At 44.5% G+C, this 19,712-nt stretch overlaps 1 protein-coding gene across 5 annotated transcripts in view; it reads left to right on the top strand.

The window, feature by feature from the left end:
* Positions 1-19,712, top strand: part of ST8SIA5 (ST8 alpha-N-acetyl-neuraminide alpha-2,8-sialyltransferase 5) — a 68,143-nt gene that overhangs the window by 5,058 nt on the left and 43,373 nt on the right. For 2 of the 5 annotated variants that reach the window (XM_027885617.1, XM_027885583.1), the window contains exon 2: positions 16,014-16,722. In XM_027885617.1, the coding sequence (XP_027741418.1) occupies positions 16,592-16,722 (131 nt within the window). In that variant the 5' untranslated portion in view covers positions 16,014-16,591. Of the gene's footprint in view, positions 1-15,735; positions 15,812-16,008; positions 16,723-19,712 lie in introns of those variants that run through there. The other 3 variants (XM_027885601.1, XM_027885610.1, XM_027885592.1) reach the window with 3 other exon arrangements.

The raw sequence follows: 19,712 nt of genomic DNA, 5'->3' as shown, positions 1-19,712 counted from the left end.
GCGTGTTATTTAGAGATCTGGACAGAGCTGAACCGTTGTTCCTAACCTTGTCCTGTAGTGAAGTAGTTCCACAGGAAGGGGAATTTTTCAGTCTGGCTGGTTCACGTCACTGAATTTGTGCCTCTGACTTCCAGGTACCCACCCAGCCTCTTAAATTTTCTCCCCTGGAGTTTTCCTTATGCAAGGCAGGAGGGATCATACCGGCATTGTAGATTAGACCCTGGGGACAGACAGGAAGGCAGGCAGTGTCACCTGCCGAGTGACACAATTTCAACATCACTGTCTTTATCTGCAGGGAAGCAACATCTCTTATTAACTAACCCATGTGGGGGTGCTCACCATCCTTTCTGGGTCAGATGACCCCTTTCCTTTGGGCTGGAAGGGGCTGCCTGGGTGTCAAGATAAGCCAAGTCCTTGCCTCTCACAATAGCTTGGCTCCGTTTTCGCTCAAGAGAGATGACTCTCCAGACTCTGAGAAAGCTTTGTCTGTTACCCTCCCACATCAGACCAACACGTGATCAATAGTCAAAGTCAGTGGCTTCATGTTGTTGTGGTTTTCAAATCAGACAGCGAATGATGTGTCTGTTACTTTTTCTGGAAGGGACAAATCATAATAATGTGCCATAGCCAGGACTGGCCAATGCCTAGCCACACTAAAAGCCATCTCTCAAAAACTGGAGAGACTCTTAAGGTTGATACCATCTCTGGGTGTTGAAAGGTTGCCCAGCTGGGGCTGAGGGGTCTGGTCCTCTCTTTCACAGAAATCCCAGATGGTTCAGACTGGAAGGGACCACAGTGAGTCATCTGGTCCCACCTTCCTGCTCCAGCAGGGCCATCCCAGATGGCACAGGATTATGTCCAGATGGTTCTGGAGTATTCCCAGTGAGGAAAACTCCACACCTTTTCTGAGTAGCCTGTTTGGTGCTCGGTCACTGCACAGCAGAGAAGTTTTTCCTCGTGTCCAAGTGGAACTTCCTCGGTATCAGTTCCTGCCCATTCCTCTTTGTCCCATTGCTGGGCTCCCCTGAGCAGAGCCTGGTCCATCCTCTGACTCCTCCCTGCAGACACTGACAGACATGGGGGAGAGCCCCTCTCAGCATCTCCTCTCGAGGCTGAACAGCCCCAGTTCCCTCAGCCTTTCCTTGTCAGGGAGATGCTCCAGTCCCTTCACCATCTCTGTCACACTCCACTGGACTTGTTCCAGGACCTCTCTGAGCATGGAACACTGCTGGATACCCTTTTTCCTGTGCAAGCACATCCCTCTATGACCCGTATTAAAAATCTTTGCTGCACACTGGCACGTTATGAACTTCCCAGTGGACGTTGTGCACTTCTCCACATGCAGGGATGCTGGATGGACATGCAGTACAGCTTTGCAGTGGGTGGGGTTCATAACCAGAGTGTTGTTCTAAAGGCTTTTCGAAGTGGAAGCATCATGGACGAATGCTTCATCCACTCTAACTAGATGAAATTTCATTTACCGTCAGAGATCCATGCTTTTCAGGAGTTTATTCCTTTTCATTTCGTGGCCGGAGACTTGAAAGTAAAGTTCACATCTTGTTAGTTTATTACCATTTTGAGAACTCACTCTCTGAAGCCCAGGGTTATTATTTTGCCTGAATCTTGCATTGTGTAATAGGGAAGAGTTTGTGCCCTTCAGAGTGGCCTTAAATAGCAGTAGCACAAAGGAAAGTGATCAGATGCCATTAGCAGCCTTCTGCTGGATTAATGGCCAGCAAAATCTGGTGGAGATGCCTGGAGCTTTCTAGCATCACTGCTGTGACTTTGGACATAATTGCCCACGAGCAGCTACACAGCATCCAGCTCGGTTACACAACACGCAGCTCAGCCACAGCACCCGCATGTCCCTCCCCACCAGCTTTCCCAGCTGAGGCAAACAGAGGCCAAGCCCCCCTCCTCAGGTGTCACAAGGTGAGGCAAACGCTTTCAGCTGGCTGAAGAATCCTGTCTTCTCACCCCTTCATCTCTACCTTCCTGTCTAGCGTCCCTTCTTCTGTTGTTTTGGGGTCTGTTTGTGTGCTGGGAAGCTAACCTTTTTAGATTGTTTTTCTTCTGGGTTTGTTCTAAACTGGATTACCTCTCTGTTAATCATGAAAACCCATGGCAACTCTAAGGCTGTGCAAGAGAACAAGCAGTGCAGGAGCAAACAGAGGTAGCTGAGAACAGGACAGGTTTTATTTTTCCATTTGTATTCCACCTTAAGCCAGGTTGTAGTGCTTTTAATGCTGTAGTGTCATGTTTTCTTCAGCCATTAAGACACCATTCTATCCATGAACTTTTGCATAAAATAACGTAGTCTGGAATAGCTGATTGGAAGTGTTTGAGAAAATCATATTTATTTTTTTCTTTTTAATTATGGCCTATTAGACCAGATGCTGCACTCTCACTAACCAATTGCACGAATGCAGGAGAGTCAAAGAAAACCCTATCTGTACCCAAAATATAAAATAATTATATAATTTAGTCCCTTCCAAGTCAGGAGATGCTGTTTCATTCCAGGGTATCTTTCAAGCAAGTGCACAGACCAGGCTGCAGACGCAGAAAATGTGAGGGGAGGAGAAGAGGCCTTTGACAACCTCCCCAGGCTGGGAGGCAAAGGTCAGAGAGGGGAAGGGAGCTGTTGTACTTTGGATGTTCGGCTTGTCAGAATTTGTTTAGTGAAAAAACAGAAATGTTTCCCAAAGCTCCTTTCCTAGTCCCTGGGTACATCTGGGTTTTTTTTGGGTTTTTTTTTGGTGGTGTTTTTTTTTTTTTTTTTTTTTCCAGAAAATGAACTAAAATAACACAGGGGGGAAGAGTTAACTCCCTAACATCAGACACGGACAAGGAGTGATATCCACTTCTGCCTACCCCATTCTGTCTGAGAGGGGGGAATTGCCACCCTCTGCCCACCCTTAGAAGGGTTGAGGACAAAGAGATTCCCAGCAGCAGGTTCAGGAAATGATGTTGCCATAGAATCTCTGGAGAAGAGGATCTGAGCAGCTCCTGGAATTGCCTTACCCCCAGCTCAGTGACCACTGTGTAATGTAGCTCATCTTTAACCTGAGAGGGATTTTCGGGGGGAAACAGACTTTTAGCCATGACAGCCTGCTTGGAACCAATGAAAATCCCAACCACCTTCCCTCTTAACTTGTCACAGAGCATCTCTAGAAGACTGTAGCCCAAGCAAAATGAGTCAGGGACATGTGGGGTTTGAGATTCCGACAGAGCCTTTCACAAGGTCTGAAACAGGAATGGGAGTAGGGAAAACACGACAACGTCACTTGGAGCCAAGCAGGAACTCACTAGAAAATATCTCCTAAAGAACACAATCTCTCTTCTATGCTTGCTGCCAATTGTACTTGATTAATCAGGTTTCTGTGGGGGTGTTTTCCTTCACTCCATTCCTAACAGCTTCTTTTTCCATAAGTGATCTCAGTCTCATTGCAGATAATTCGTCACCCGCAAGATCATGACTCTTCCAAAAAGTTGTGACGCTTTGCCCTCAGAAGCCAAGAAAATTTGTGTTGGAAAACTCCATAAACACCTTTTTCAATGCCTCAGTCCCACAAAGGTATTTTTTCCTTTTTGAAGTAATCACGGTCTGTTTTCCTCCCCGCTAAAAAGGTGGGGTGAGAGTTCGCCTGGGTTTGATTCCTGTGAGGCTGACTGAAGTTCTCCTGCTGGAGTCCATGGGGTAGTTTCAAGCCAGGGAGCATTTACGTACAACACACCTGTTTCCAACAGCTCCACCACCTCTGTAAAGACAGCTGCAGCAGAAAGCCCTGTTCACCCTGGGGAAAACACATTTCAGAATAGCTTCCCATCCCCCAGCCAGATGGGATCAGGCTGAGGCAGCTGCAGCCCAGGTCCCACGAGAAATACTACAAAAAGTGCAATTAAAATAATTAGTTAATGCCTTTTTATCCGGCATGGTAACAAATAGGGAAGGGAGCTTGAAATAGCTATTCTGTGTATCAGTCCAGTGCGATATTGGATGCTTCCCAGGGTTGCTGTAAGCTCTCCCTAGGGCTTTAAAAGCTTGTGGGTGCTTGGCCAGTTGCTGATTTAAGGATCTCTATTACTGGTGGTAGCAGGGGGTGGATTAAAAACACCTGAGCAGTAGATTTTGCTGTGAGAACATCAAAAAAAAAAAAAAAAAGGAAAAAGAAAAAAAAGAAGAGTGAGTCTGAATTGATAATAAAGTGATTTAGATTCTGCTCCCTCCCTTGGAAATCAAGATCGCTTCCAATTGATTTCAGCATGTACTGGCTTAGGTTCTGATTAAGCAGAATTTGCCTGATGATTCAACTTTATGGGGGATGTACAAACAGAAAATACATGGCCAAATACATCCCTGGCACAACTCAGTGAAATCTGGCATTTACCCAGTCATTGACTACTTGTTGTTTGAGGGTTTCTCTGCTGCCCTTCAAATGGTGCATCAAGTGAAGGCTTCCTTGCAGGCATTCAAATTCCTTTTCCTGAAGTGTTCTTAGCAAATAAAGCAGTGCACCAGGAGCTCTGTCCCCAGTAAGCTGTATTTGTTATTGCCATAGCAGGTGTTATTTATTCTGTAGACAAGTGAGATGGCCAAAGGGTGAAACATAACCTAAAAACCAGGGAAGAGTCTCTTAATAATATTTAGATTCTTCAGTTTAACTCTCAGACTTCTTCCAGGGGCCGAATTATGCAAACATGAGTATTTTTTTCATTTTATATTCCTGTCATCATTCCCTGTCATCCCTGTGGGGTGACCTGGAGGTCAGGTATGCTAGTGAAGAGCATGAAAATAAGGAAACGTTGCATAACAAATGCTTCAGGTCACGCAAGCTGTCCCTATCTCCCACCTTCCTGGCAGATGATTGCAGGATAGCCAGGCAGAGGAAAGTCTCAGTGGCTCACACAGCAGTTCTGGGGTGTTTGTACTCAGCCTGTGAACCTGTCAATGCTCTTACCCTTTGTATGGGTCACCAAAGGAGTTTTTGAAGTGCAGTAAGCCCTTTGCCTTGAGGCTGGAAGTTCCAAAACCCACACGCTGTATAACTGGGCATTTCCTTTCAACGGTCTCAAATTATTTTGTTATTGTTGCTTTTGAAATTCTTTCAGTTCTATGAGAAACATCATTTTAAAGTATCTGATTTTCTTGTGTTGTCTGGAAACGTAAATCCTGGCCTTTACGCATCCCAGACCGTTTCTTGATGTTACTGGGGGGGAACAGAAATATCCCAGATTCGCCTTGTCTTCCTTCTGTCTGTGAGAGGAGGGTTAATAATAGAAGTGGGAAGAAGGGTTAGCAAAGGGGAGTGCTAGTCATGTGGACAGAATGCCAGCAGCAAAGCTGGCACATGTTGTTCCATTCGCATGAAAGTATGTTTTATTCATTTGCTGATGATCATCTACAGTAGCTATGAGAGAGAAATAAGAGGGCCAGAGTATAACTAGGTGAAATTCCGTGGCTTTGCCCCTCTTCAGTGGTATGAAGCTGCAGGAAATGTGATTTTCTGTGGCAGCTGCACTCGATTTAATATAGGCGCTTTCGGGGCATTAAATATTAAGGGGAAAACAACCATAACTCAATTCTGTACGTTATTTACTTGACATCAACTTGTTTCCATGCTGTTTTTACACTAGGCCCTCTTGCCATCCCACCTGCAACTGAACTGGTCATCCCAAGCTCCCACTGTAGTCAGGAAAGACAAAAGCATTTTCAGGATGTGATTCATTTGACATGTCTTTGAGACACCTTGGGATTAAAAGAACTCTTTTCTCCACGGAGTGTGTTGACTAAACCTCAGCTAACTGCATGGAGGGTTTTGGTAGGTGTAGGCGCACAACATTGGTGGTGGGAGTCAAGTACATCTGTGTTTAGTGCCTGTAATACCAAGATTTCCTGGTTCCCATGAACCGTGTATGATTTTGTCTATCTTAACCAGATGATCCTGGGGCATGAGTGCTCTTGTGGCCCTCAGACTGACAAAACTGCAAGTTACGAGACAAGAGGGATTTTTTTTGCCTTGTGCAGTAACTGGAAAGTTGTCCTTGTTGGTCCTGCAACACACCTGCAAAGGCCGAGAAATGCTATGATTGCTGGTTCAGAAATGAGGGAAGAGATGCTGAGGAGGGTAAAGAGTGCACTGCACGTGGAGTGTGAGGTGAGCTGACTAAGTGGTAGATGGCTCCACTCCACCATGCAGAAATCCCAGTTCAAGTGCTGAAAGCAGAAATGTCTTTTTGCCTTCCCAAGCCAGCTTGGAAATCCCAGCACTGTGGTGCAGCTCTGCCTGCAGTCATGAAGAAAGCCTGGTAAAACATAGAGCTCTCAAACCAAGCCTTCAACTAAAGAGCTCGTGTCCCCTCTTTCATGAGGATAAGAATGAACTTGGCTTTTGGAGTACTGGGAGAAAGTTTAAGGTGTTCTATTAAAAAGGGAATGGATAGTTCTGCAAAAATAACAAAACTGTTCGCAAATTTTTTAATTGAAGCTCTTACATTTAAGATTAGTAACCCATTAAAACCGACAGGGAATGAAGCACTTGGAGCTGCAGTTTGAAATCAGCCTGGGTGGATATTGAACTGTAACTTTTTTGTAGTTCTGTAACTTTTCACTGTTTGCTGGGGAGATAACACTTCTAACAGGAACACGTTAATTTCTGGAGCACAGACATGCCATGATGGGAGAGCGGAGATTGCAAGGAAGGGTAGTGGTTATGAAATGCAGAGTTAATGGGGTTTTTTGCCGTATTTTAGGGAAGGGTGATGTGCTGGCTCCAGGCAGCAGCTGGTAAATTCAGGTGTAGGGCTGTTCAGAACTTGCAGTGATTTGCCAGGTGCATGGCCCGGAGCAAGGTGTGTATTCCTGCGGAGCTGGTGACCATCCAGATTAGATCATGTGCCACAGCAGGATGTTTGTTGTGAAAACACTGATTTTTGAAGTGCCAGCTGGTTCTGCTTCATCATCTGGAAGGAGCAATGCTGAGGAAAAAGGTTTGTCCTTCCTTTCCCCAGAGAAATGGATTCTCTGTGTGTAGACCTGGACTAAAACTTCCTTGGATTTTCAAGGCAAAGCTGAAGTGGTATCCAAGGGGAGGGGATAGCACTTGAGCATGAGCTGTCTCAGAGAATTAGATGACTGTGCTGTGATGAAAGGCCCTAAGTTTCCTTTTGCTTTGTGTCTGAAATGGTGAATTTTTCCATCTGGGAAAAGTCAGGGGAAAACCTCTAGCTGGTGCAGTGGATTATGAGGGATGTCCCCAGGCCTAAAGGAGGAAATTCAAGAGAAATTGCGAGACTAGAAATCTCTAAATTAAAAAAAGGGTAAGGGTCACTCTTCCTATACCCTTTCCACCTTGCTTTTAATTTCTTTGTCTGACAATTTAGTGCGATTATTGCCCTTCTTATGAAGCAAATATTTCACCTGTGATTCCAGTGGAGGTGAACTCACAACTCCGTTCTTGTTTGCCAGCTACTTCCACAGACTGTAAGGACCCACAGACAGCGCTAGTTATGACTTTTGTTGTAGCATCAGGGAACAGCTCTCCTCATCAATTAGCCAGTTCTTGTACCTGTGACACCTTCAGTGTAATCTGACACAGTGGTTCGTTGTGTGAACTGCAGCATGGATTGCAGAGGAGGACTAGAAATACTGATTTGGGCATTCCTGTGTCACCCATCATCCCACGGAAGGGGAACCAAAATGACATCACAAAATGAAGATCAAAAGTGCAGATTTTAAAGTGCAGATTTTAAAAGTGCAGAACATTCAATTATAAACAGGTGATGAAAAAAGGCAACAAATTGATGTAGGAATATCTTCATTGATGAGTTTTCACTGTTGAATGTCTCAGCACACTGAATCCCATTTGAAACTCATATGCAATGAAGAGCATTTTGGTAGTCTCTGAGCCCAACCAACCATGGTTTTACTGTGTTTGAGTCCCAGATTTATCTTCCTTCTTTACCCACGTCCAAAGCCTTGCTCTCTCACTGCCACTGGCTATTTCCTTGCTGCTGCTTGCTCATGTAGATATTATTTATTGTCATATGACAGAAACCAAAATTGCAGTTCAGAAAATGCTTTACCAAGAGTAATTTGTTCCCAGCAAGACCTTTTAGCTGCACAGTAACATGAAAGCATCAAAATGCCAGGAGAACATTACAAAAATAAACTGCCCTGGTGCTAAAATAAGCTTTAATTGATTGAGAATTGCACAGAGCCTGACAATCTGAACCATTTATTATTATTTTCCTTTCAAGCTTCAGCTACATGTGATTTAAATTGACTGAATTACAGTTCCCACACACCTTCCTGCCCACAGTGCGTGCGAGAAAACCCACGCACAGATTTCTTAGCTCCAGAGGAGCCTGCTGGATACACCTGAAAGAAAATAAAAAAGCCTATTGAAAGTGAAGTTTAAATAAAGGCGATGGTGATGGGAATGTTCTGAAAAAAAACAAAAACAAAACCAAAACCAAAACCAAAAAACCACCCCAAAACCTAATCTGGCTAAATACCGTGCTGTGCTTCCCTCTCCTCAGAGGAAAGCTGTCCTGGGGATGTCTCTCCCTGTCAAAGGCATTTCCTTAATATCTCCTGGTAGAGCACTGGATCCTGTAGGCCTGCCGCAAATCCCTGTGTTGGAGGTTGATATTGGCTGTGGATAAACTACCATTATGTCTTCCCCACTTTAGGTTCTTAAATTAAAACCACAAGCAATTGGCTGTACTCAGCTATTTAGGTGAATAACCTGTTGCAGGCTCTCCAGCAAAAGGTCAACGTGACTGCGGAAGACTGTGTATAAATGTGAAATACTTCTTGTCCGATGGATAGGAGGCTGTACTGGTGGTCCTGGGCTAGAGAGAAGAGGGTGGAATATTGTAAATGACGATGGGATCATCATAATATCATAGAATCTCAGAATGGTTTGGGTTGGAAGGGATTTTAAAGCTCATCTAGTCCCACCCCCTGACAGGGGAAGGGACACCTTCCACTATCCCACGTTGCTCCAAGCCCTGTCCAACCTGGCCTTGGACACTTCCAGGGATGGGGCAGACCCATTTTCTTTGAGCAACCTCTGCCATGGCCTCACCGCCCTCCCAGCAAAGAGTTTCTTCCCAGTGTCCCATCTAACTCTGCCCTCTGCCAGTGTGAAGCCATTCTCCCTTGTCCTGTCACTGCAGGCCCTTGTAAAAAGCTTCAGTCATGGGATTTCTTCTTGGCATTTTGTTGTGAAGGATGGAAGTGTGGTCATCAGACACTCATTAGTGGTAACTGGTGATGCTTTCAGGAGTGTGTCAGCCGTGCTCGTGGCATGTTTGGTTGTGTGAGCGGGGAAGGCACAGACCTCTGCCTTCAGCCTGGAGAGGGTTTTTAGGCTTATGCTGGGGCTTATGGGTAGCTGCAATTTCTCCAAACTCCCTGCCATGCTCAGGTCAGACGCAAGCTCCAGCTGAGTTTAAGATCTCATTGTAAGTCCTCATTCGAATTATAGGCCTAGACAACTCACTTGCAGCCAAAAGCTGAACAAGGGTTTTCATCTAACTCCCAAAATTTCAAAAAGGACTAAGATGCCTAAATACCTGTTTGTCTGTGGCCCTCCATCTCCCTGCGTGTGTCAGCACTGCCTGTGACAGTGCTGTGATATTTATGTTTAGAGCTAGCAAAGCGCAAGCTGCTGGTAGAGGTTAGGGGTGATCCAGGCCCTGTCCACGGATGAGTTTCTCCACCTGGGTGTCTGTCTGTCCCCTTGAAACTCCCAGGCTTCTTTGTCACTGAAAATGGACTAGGGTTGCCTTGGTTTTGCATCCCAGCACGTTTGCAAGCTGAGCAAGTTGAATGCTGTCAAACACGACTTCTAAATTGCAACCCCTGCTCTCTGCCAAGGGGGCTAATAAATCCCTCTCTCACCTTCTCTTCTTGCCTGCTTAAATTATGAATGCTGGTGGCAAGAAGTGGCTTGGCTAATGCCCAGCAGCAGTGTCCAACTGCTCCAGGAATGGTCTTTGTTTGTTACCCTAATACAGATAATCAGGACCCAGGGATTCGTGGCAGATCAAAGATCCAAAGGAAGGAATTTGAAAGTGTGGTTGGTTTTATTAACAGCCATCTCTGTAGCCACATGCAGGTCAGACCAGACACTTTGCAGGGCTTAAAAGTTGAATCAGTACTGTGACAGGATGGGCAGAAATGTGTGTCTGGTCACAGTGCTGTTTCTGTTCTTTAGGTGGTCTAAGTGGTCCAGATTCCAGTGAGCATTTCCACAGTGACAGAAGAGCAAAATAATAAATGTTTCACGAAGAATGAGGATTTTTGAAGATCACAGAAGATAGATTTTTTTTTTATTATTATTATTTTATTTATTATTTTTGTTGTGGACTGAACTAAGCATAGACTAGCATGGATTATTTGAAATATCATGATTTGTCTGAATATTTGCTTTGGGTAGAGGAGTAACTCAGGTGAACAGGTAGACCACCCACGACAACACTGGTTGCTACAGGGAGCACTTAGGAATGTTATCAGTGCTGTAGGACGACATCATGAGGAAGGGTTCAAAAACTTGAGTGCCTGAGCAACTTGAAAGGTCATGTGAACTGAAGCTGATGGTTAATTCAAGAGGAGTATACTTCACTCATCCATACAAAATCAGTGCAGAACTGAGATAAAAACACACAGGTAACTTTTCCTAAATAATTTTCCATAATATGTCTTTTCTACATCTTGATTATAAGCATAGTGTAAAATTTTTGAAGTATTTAATTAGCTGATTATTCAGACGAATAGTTTCTTTTTCATATTTACCCCCAATTGTGATTAATTCAGTGCTAATCACTGAAAAAGCAAAACTTATTCCAAAATCTGACACATTGTCTGTGAAAATTAACCTTTGTCTCTGCAAATGACTTTATATGCCACAATATAGATTTTTTTTTAAATATCTCAGATTAACATTTTTATTTTTGCTGTAAAATACATTGTTAAAATAGTGAAATAATTATTAATTGTGGGTTTTTTGGCATTAGATATATATAATCCTTATTCTGGTCATGGGAAATATTTGTTCATTGTGGTGTTAATGCTGGAATGTTTTCTTCAAAAAGAAGTATCAAACTTTCAACCACCCTTAAGCCAGAAAATTGGGTGCCACTGATTCCAGCACGTTCCAGGCTTTCAATGGAAGGTCTTAAACAGGGTTTTGATGAATTAAGTGGGAGTTATGACTTGCTTGGGATAGAGGCATGTTCCTCCTCTGAGAGCGACTGTTGGCCAATGAAACCCTTGGACTCCTCTGTGGTTCTACCAACATCTCAGTCCTCTTGATTTGGTGCTAAATCCAAGGCTCCCAATGCTCCAAAATCAAAGCAATGCTTCCAGTAGATGATTCCTGTAAATGAAATTTCATCCTGTTCCTTTTTTCCCCTCAGAGACCACGAGCTCCCGCAGTTCTCAACTATTTGCAGGGTTGTTGTTGTGAGCCTGAACAGGATCATAACCATCACACTACATTTCCTGTATTTTCTAGGAATCTGAAAATACCAGTGGGAAAGCAAAGCTCTCCCCACCACTGATCCCAGCTTAGTTTTGCACTTGGCTACACATTTTAGCAAAGGAACTGTTAGTAGTAAATGTACAGTATGATAGCCACGGAAGCCTCTGCATCAGAGCTCCCTACCAGCGGGAGGAAGATGTCATTCCTTTGGAGAAGACTTCATTCCTTTCCCAACACGGATGGTGTCAGCAGCGTAAAAACGTGATATTTTATGTGCTGGGACATTGTTCCCCCTATGTGAACCATAACTGGAAGGAAACTGGCTGTGATTCAATAGATGATGTAATGTATATCCAGTGTACAGACCATATGTTATCTTCAGGACATTTCCTCTAATTCAGGCATCTCCACAGGTAGCAACCAGCCTGATGCCAAATTAGCCATTATCATCTCCTTGTGGCTTAACCCAGCTCAGAAGGAAATAAATATTTACATCTTAGCTGAATCCTTTCATCTGCCTTTAATATCTCAGTTTAAGACATATGGATTTGTGGCAGTGATGGGGGACTAGATGCTGTGTTAGCACTAGATTATGCTAATAAATTCATGTTTTATGTCTGCTAAAGAATTAATATTGATAAGCATATGTTTATAAGTTCCATATTCAGCAGAACCTTCTAGTCATATACCTATGTGCCAGCTCTTTGCAAAGTCAGGGATATGGCAGTTTACACAAGCATTGTAGAAACTGTAAATAGACATGACTTAATTTTAATTTAGGGGGGAAATGAGATGTGAAAAATGTTCTACTCAAATCGTTTACAGCCTGTAGTATTCTGCTATACTGGGTGTGAAGTTCTTTAGTTGGTGATGAAAAGGAGAGCGGCTGAGCAGGCAGGGAGAGAAAAAACCCTGATGGGGAATGTGAAGCATGTTTTGTTTTACTCTGAACCTGTACAATACTGTGAGTTTAACATGTCTGGTTATGTGTTCTGTGGTTTAAACTACCAAGAGACAGATCCTGATATCCCAGGCACTAAGTGCCCTTGCTTTCAGCTGAAATTAGAATGCACGATCAGTCAAACACTAATTCAAATGACAGGTTCAGTAAAAGATACTTTAAAAAATTCCCAATCAGACCTGCCTATCAGAAATGAATTTTTCTGATTCATTTACATTAAAAAACAAACTACATCTTAGTTGTAAGGGCTGTACATTGTCCTTTCAGCAGAGAGAGAGAGAGGTAGAGATATGTTTATTCTATCCCCCCAAGAGAAGTAGAATCTGACTCAACCAGGTTTTGTCCTTTGGCCAATTCACCTTTCTTTGTGTAGAGCTTAGGTAACAAGGCCTTGGTTTCTGTGTCTTTAATATTTAATATTAATTTATTTCCAAAAGAAAAACTGTGATCTGCTTCATTTGGACTGAAGAGCAAATGATGAACTCCCATGGGAGGTATCACCGGAAGGAGCATGTTTGTGTTTGTGTTAGAGGACTCAGAGTCTCCCTGCTCAGGCTGGAGGAGTTTCTTGTGACAGATTATCTCTGATGATATTTAGCAAGCAGCTCACATGCAACAAATAAAGGCCAGACACGTGTGAGACTGACTGCTTGTGGCAGCTTCATATTAAGCGGGGCTATGAGCGGTTCCGTTTTGCCACATTTGCTTCAGCTTCTGAAGTCGGTGCTCCGTCAACCAACATGGGAATACCTTTTCTGAGCCCGTGTCCTTCATTCTGGAAGTGTTATAAAATCCTATAGATGTGGCCCTGGAGGACACAGGTTGTTGGTGCACCTGGCAGTAATTGGGGGCTGGTTTGATTGGATGCTCTTGGAGGTGTTTTCCAACCCTTTTCAAAATCAGGAGGGTGGTCTTTTGTTGCCTGTTGATTGCTTAGGTGCAGTGTGCAAAATAATTCAAAAAAATTATTTTTTTTTTCTCTTCAGAGGCCTGATGCTTTCAAGGTGGCCAGCAGCTGACAAGACAAACTCTCCAAGGGCCCTGGGAATGAGTGCTGACATTGCTCATTCACCCCTTCTGCATCAACCATATGACTGTTTTACTCACAATAAATACTGCAGGCAACCTTGATCACCCTTTGAAAAATTGTCAATAGACGTCCTTTTCTTTTTATGCTGGCACAGAGCTGCTCTGCTTCCAGTTCTGCAGTGCTGTTGTCGTACTGGGCTGAAGGCAGCAAACAGCTTTCTGTTCCATGTGACATCAGGAACGTTGTCTGTGCGAGATCTGGCACAGAAAACCCTTCACGCTCACAAGAGATATCTTCGTACTTTGCTTTTTGCTTTAGGTCTGCAGCTCTGCTGCTCACAGGCCCCTCAGGTGCTGTGTCTTCTGGCCAGCTGTGATACAGCAGAGAATGATGAGGAGACACAGAAAATCAAAGACTGACAGAGTACATGGGCTGTTTACTGCAGCCCAGGCTGGCTGTCAGTCCGGGAGACAGAGTAGCTGCTCAGCTCAGGAATTTGGCGCACTACAGCAGAGATGTCAAGAAAAAAAATCCCTCTAGATAGAGGAGAAGAAAGGAGGAAAGGCTCAGTGTGATTTCACCAAAACCTAGATGATATAAGAATATGCAAAACTGGCATTACACTCACAGGGGGTCATAAAAGGCCAAATTCTACTCTCTGATACTTTGCTCTTATTGTGAAATAACTCCTGGAGAAACTGAGGAAAATTTCTCCGAGAGGACTTTCAAAACTAAACAGTAAAAATCCAACAATTCAAAGTATTAAGTTCCTTTCCCTTCATATCTGACCTTACTGGCCTTGTCTCTCAGCTTCTCCATACAAATCTGACTGTGTAGTATCTTGTGGAGTCTCAGGCTGAGATTCTGATGGCTGTTTCTGAGTTCCTGTTTCTTAGAAGTCTGTATGGTTAGATCCATCTAAATAGTACAGTTCCCATATGAAAACAGTCTCATATTATATGGGCTTACATAAACTGATCATTAAAAGAAACATATTTGGCCCTAGAGATGATGACTTTCACAACAGGGAATCAAACTGGTTTTGCTGTTTAATTTGCAGTCCCCTGGTATGTGTGTTATTCCCAGTAGAGTACAAATGAGTGCATCCCACTCAGTTGTTTTTCTAACTTAAATACCGGTTTTCTTTCCTTGGTTCTGCGAGACCCTGAACCACAAATGGTAGGAGAGTGTTTCCAAGGAGGCATTGGTCTGTCCTTGCCCTCTTCTTCTGCTTTTCCCTGTGTATCCATCACTGGCCACTGCCAGGGACAAGGCTCTGGGCTGGATAATCTCTAATCTGACCCGGGATCATCACTCTTTTTATATGCACAGGTGATAATTGAAGCATTTAGCAGGGTTCAGAAATAGAGGTGTGGGAGCTGTGAGAGGGACCGAAGAAGGATATCTCAGGGGCTGGATCCCTACAACTTCTCTGCAGAGTCAGGGTTGTCTAAAGGACTGGCCTCCTGCCTGCAGGAGTTCAGGGTGACCAGGTTCCTACCTTAAACACTGGTGTTATTTTTCTGCTTAAAATTAGGTGATGCAAAGCCTGCTTTACCTACTGACTGTCTCGCCTAGATTGCTTTAGCCCTGGCTTCAGGATCTGGGTGAAGGGGTTGCACGAAGTTACCTTTGGTCCTTCTCCGCATGCAGCACCAGTTACAGCTGAAACAAAGCCCACGAACAATCTCTGTTTGCTGCTTCACACAGCTGGGCTGCTGGCACACTAGAGCACTTTGCATACGCTGATTTAACTGTTGGAAAATCTATTCGCACAAAAATCTTCCTATTCTCTTAGACAAAAGGTTTCGCCCCCCCCCCCCCCCATTTTGTTGTAAAAACCCTTTTCCCATCTGTTATCGGGGCAAAGCAACCTCCTAGTCTGGAAGTTTCATTCATGGATAAAGCTTTTCACTGGGACTTGTTTTAGGAAGCCAAGGGTCGGGGGCAGATTTTACTCCCGGTGAAATGAACAACAAAACTCCCATTGATTTCCCCGTGAACTGAAAGGAGCCTCTCCTGACAATGGGGAGATTTTTAGAGGAGTTACGATGGCCGTGGACAAGGTCTTGTTGCTCTGCCCTCTCAAAAGAGAACTGTTCCTGGTGGTGGTGGTGGGGGGGAACAATCAGAATATTTGTCTCTTTAAATGAATGGTTCTCAGAGCCTGCACTGAGAGGCAGGCTCCCTCTCTGCGGCTGTGAGGCTACTCGGAGCCTCCAATAAATCAGCATGCAGGAGCCGAGAGCTCTGTCCTTGAAGAGATGCACAGTGACCTTGCCTGTGCTTACTCTGGAGGAATAACCAGGGGGAAGGAGAGGAGCCCAAATAGTGAGCGGTGTACGACTGACGGCACTGCATGCCGCATGCAAATGCTACGGCAGGGACGGCACGCTGCTGCTGCTGCTGCTGCTGCACGGAATGCAGCCTTCCCGATATTCCCGATAGCCTGACTAGATTGCTGCTGCCGCTGCTGCCTTTTCCTTCTCTTCTCTTCCCTTTTATTTATTTTTTTTTTTTTTCATTTTTGCAGGAGTCTGAATGAAACCCTTATGATTGTTACATGCCTGTTCAATAATAGCACGCCCCAGTCACGTCTCCCTGCGAGCACATTTCGCTGGAATCACTGAGCAGAAGCAGAGAGGAGCTGACGACTATGTGTTTCCAACGCAGGTTGCCGGAGACCCGTGCTTGCCATTGGCTGCGGTTTTCTGGTTTATTTGCAGCTTCCCCCATCTGGAATATGAAAATGGGATTGAAGTAGATAATTGCTAGCAGCGGGTTTTCAAGAGAGGCTTAGAGGGAACAGAATGCCTCTCTCACAGCATAAGCTGCCTGCGCTGGAAGAGCTCTGAGAGATGATTTTAGATGTTACCCACGTCTGAATCTCCTGGAAACTTTACCATGGAAGCAAGCCATTACGCACAGTCCTGGAGCTAACATCCAAAAGGGGCAAGGAAGGGGCAGCAGGGCCAAACAATGGGATACCTTGTCCTTGGATTGCTCACAGAAAAGCCAGCGAGCTTTCCCCTCCGCTTCCCAGCGAGGAGGGCATGAAGGCGGCAATGAACTGAATTTTACCCAGTGGAGCGTCAGTGGCTTTCAGGAAGGATGGGATACACTGACCCTTCGTCAAGCCGGGATTTGCTGGGAAACAGAACTTTGTTCTTCATATTCATCTGCGCCTTTGCTGTGGTCACCTTGCTGCAGCAGATCCTCTATGGGAGAAACTATCTCAAAAGGTAAGGGGGGATTCTGGCGAAGAGGAAAAGTTGTCTGATCAGACTGGTGGGAGCTATAGAGCTCCAAGAAAACCATTTTTACAGTTCAAACCGCTTCTAGGTGTTGTGCTGACAACATTAACATCTTGTCTGGTAAGGTGCATCTGGCATCTGTAATACCTTAGATTATGAATGCTGGAGAACACTAGGCAGAATATAACATTTTCTGAGTTTCTTAGGTTATGTTTTAATCCTCAGCTGTCACAAAAATACGAGTTGCATTTAACCTAAAGTGACTTGCACCACTTGAGTATTTGCCCCTGATCAGACCCTGCCTTATGGGCTTCCCACTCTGTGTAAGTTCAGGTTGAAATGTCTCAAGGGGGTTAAAGTAGCATGCTTATTGCTTAGATGGTAATGTCTTTAGAAACAAACATGCAGATGCAATTCTTAATGTCAAAGTGGCAATATCACCTTTAGAAATAACTGAGAGAGCACTTTATTTTCTAACTGCTTTATTCCTAAGAACTGCAGCTGAGGCTGCCCTGCTGTAAAGCACATCAGTCTTTCATCTGAAAATGGTACTGTTCTTTTCACAGCAAACACCAGTGGGGATCTCTGAGTGTTTAACCTTGACCCAAGCAGAGTTTATTTTACTTAAATCTTGTTTGAGGAGTTACAGCTTGTACGATGTCATGAAGAGGAATGTGCATCTTTCATGCTTTGAGGTAAATGGGTTTCAGTAGTATGGGCAGCTGCTGTGGAATTTTTTACTGGAATTAAGCTGCATTCTGCCAGAAGAGATCAATGGTTTGGTTCTCGCCTTGTTTGCAACCCGTGTAGTTGTTTGCCTTGTGCCAAGAACAAGCAAAATGCTGGCAAATCAGCAAACATTTCTCTCCGGGAGGGAAAAACAAGCATGATATTAATATGTATAGACAGGAGCGTTGTTTATCCACAGAGAAACTTCTGTGCCTTGCAGAGCCCCCTTGGCTGGGGGGGGGGCTCTGTCTGCTTTTTGGGCACCTCTGTTTCAGAAGGATGTGACTTTCTCATTCGGAAGGAGCAAGAATGAGCAGAGGTGTAGAACACCTGTTCGTTTGGCTTGGAGGAAAAGGAGGGGAGATATGATATCTGCCTTGAAACACCCAAATTATTTCTGACAAGAGGAAGGTAATAGACGCATGTCTGTAAAGACTCACGACATGATAGGCTTAGGCTGTAGAAGGAAACATTTTAATTTAACCAGATGGGAAACTTTAGAAAAAAAAGGTTGTCCAAGGAGGTATAAAATCCCCATATTTGGGGGCTTCAGGAACCTGGTAGGTAGACAGAGGTAGTACCAACCTGCCTTGGTGTTGAGGGTGTGACTTTATGGCCAGTTGAGGTCTCATCTTGCATTATTTTCTCAGTTTTTCCCATTTGGGCTAGAGGCCTGGCCGCCCTAACAATCCATGCTTTTCTAAGCCAAAGTGACTGCAACAGGATCAGAGAGACGAGAAATAAGTCCCAAGTACAAACTGAAATGAAAAATAGGCAGAGTGAAGATAAAATGATGAGAAGATGCAACCAAAACTCTTCCAGTGAGTGATCTCTGTTGCCTGTCTCTGTCCTGCCTTACGCCCTGGGAGCCTCTCCTGTCATCATCAGGGAATGAAAAAAGACCGAAGTCCAATTCCCAGGATTTCAAGGAGAAAGTCTGGCTCTGAGCCCTCTGCCATCAAAGGGGCTCAAGCAGGGACACGTGCATACATTTTGTCACATGGATTGGAAAACACTGTCAATTTATTTATTTATTTATTCAGCTTCTTGCTTATTTATTTAGCTTCCTTCTTATTTATTTTCTTATTTATTTATTTATAATTCCAACTTGTAATTATTTGTTTCTTTTCCCTTTTTTCTTTTTTTTTTTTTGTTCTAATCATGTGAAAGGGTCTCAAAGAGCCCCCCCCTCCCCCCATTTAGAGCAGGGACAAAGCACTTCAGGTCCCTTCTTCTGGGAAATGGCAGCTCCCATCTTTCACGGAAATCAGAATGCAGGACATGGCAGTCTTGGGCTGTCGGTTGTTGACGACAGAATGCTTATTGATTTAGCAGCCTACGTTATTGCCATAATATCATCATGAAGTTACTCTTTTCAGTTTTCCTTTCCCTCCCTTAGTCTTAATGCCCTGGAGTACCTTCTGGTGAGCATTCCCAGGCAGTCTGACTCCAACCTGCTCCGTGCAGGGGTAGCTGTAACCTTTAATTACTCTTTTATTTCACAAACCTCTGGTGTTAAGTCCCATCCTAGAAGAGAATGCTGTCTGTGAGGTTTCTTGGGCAGGTTATAACCTGTACCTCAGGGGCCACGGCAGAGCTGTTGGTTTTGGAGAGGATCCTTGCGGAGCTGGAGGGGGATATTTGCATCTCTAGTGCCACTTGCCGAGCTGGAGCTTGGGGACGCTGCCTAAACCTGCAGCCATTTGCTTGCTGGGGTTCCACACGCTGCTTGTTTGGTGATAGCCTTTAGTTGCATCACGATACCTGCAAGAGGAACAGGCCCCTAGGCCTCTTCCAAGGGCAGCGGGAAGAAATTCCCTGGTGTGTTTAGAGAAACCTGAAAATTGCCCTGAACTGCTGTTCCAGCAAGTGTACAATGCTTTTAAGTCTAAATATAACAACGGGGTAGCTTTTTTTCTCTGCAAGAAGACGGTGGCAATGGGTAAAGGCCAGCAAGGTGTGGGAAGTCTGACCTAAAGCAGGCAGCTTGGGCACAGACCAGGGCTCAGGACTGGTCCCTGAAAGCAGAGTAGAGAAAGGCACCCTTTTCTGGGAGAAAGATGGGAAGGTTAGCTGCAAGCTGTGCTGTGCCAGATGTCCTTAAAAGCAGGGAATGGGCTGGTTTGATTGCCACAAAATCCCACCTGAGACTGTCCATGGAGTTTCCGTGGAGGCTCATGGTCTGTGTTTGGCCATGGCTGTGTTCCCAAAGCATCTGTGGGGGGTGGCAGGACTGCAGAGAGGAGAGG

This window comes from Empidonax traillii, unplaced genomic scaffold (assembly GCF_003031625.1).
Source record: "Empidonax traillii isolate 1590-97213 ecotype Southwest subspecies unplaced genomic scaffold, ASM303162v1 scaffold10:size5872457, whole genome shotgun sequence".
In the NCBI taxonomy this organism is placed as follows: Eukaryota; Metazoa; Chordata; class Aves; order Passeriformes; family Tyrannidae; genus Empidonax; species Empidonax traillii.
Note: the sequence above shows the minus strand (reverse complement) of the source record. Positions and strands in the feature narration are given on the sequence as shown.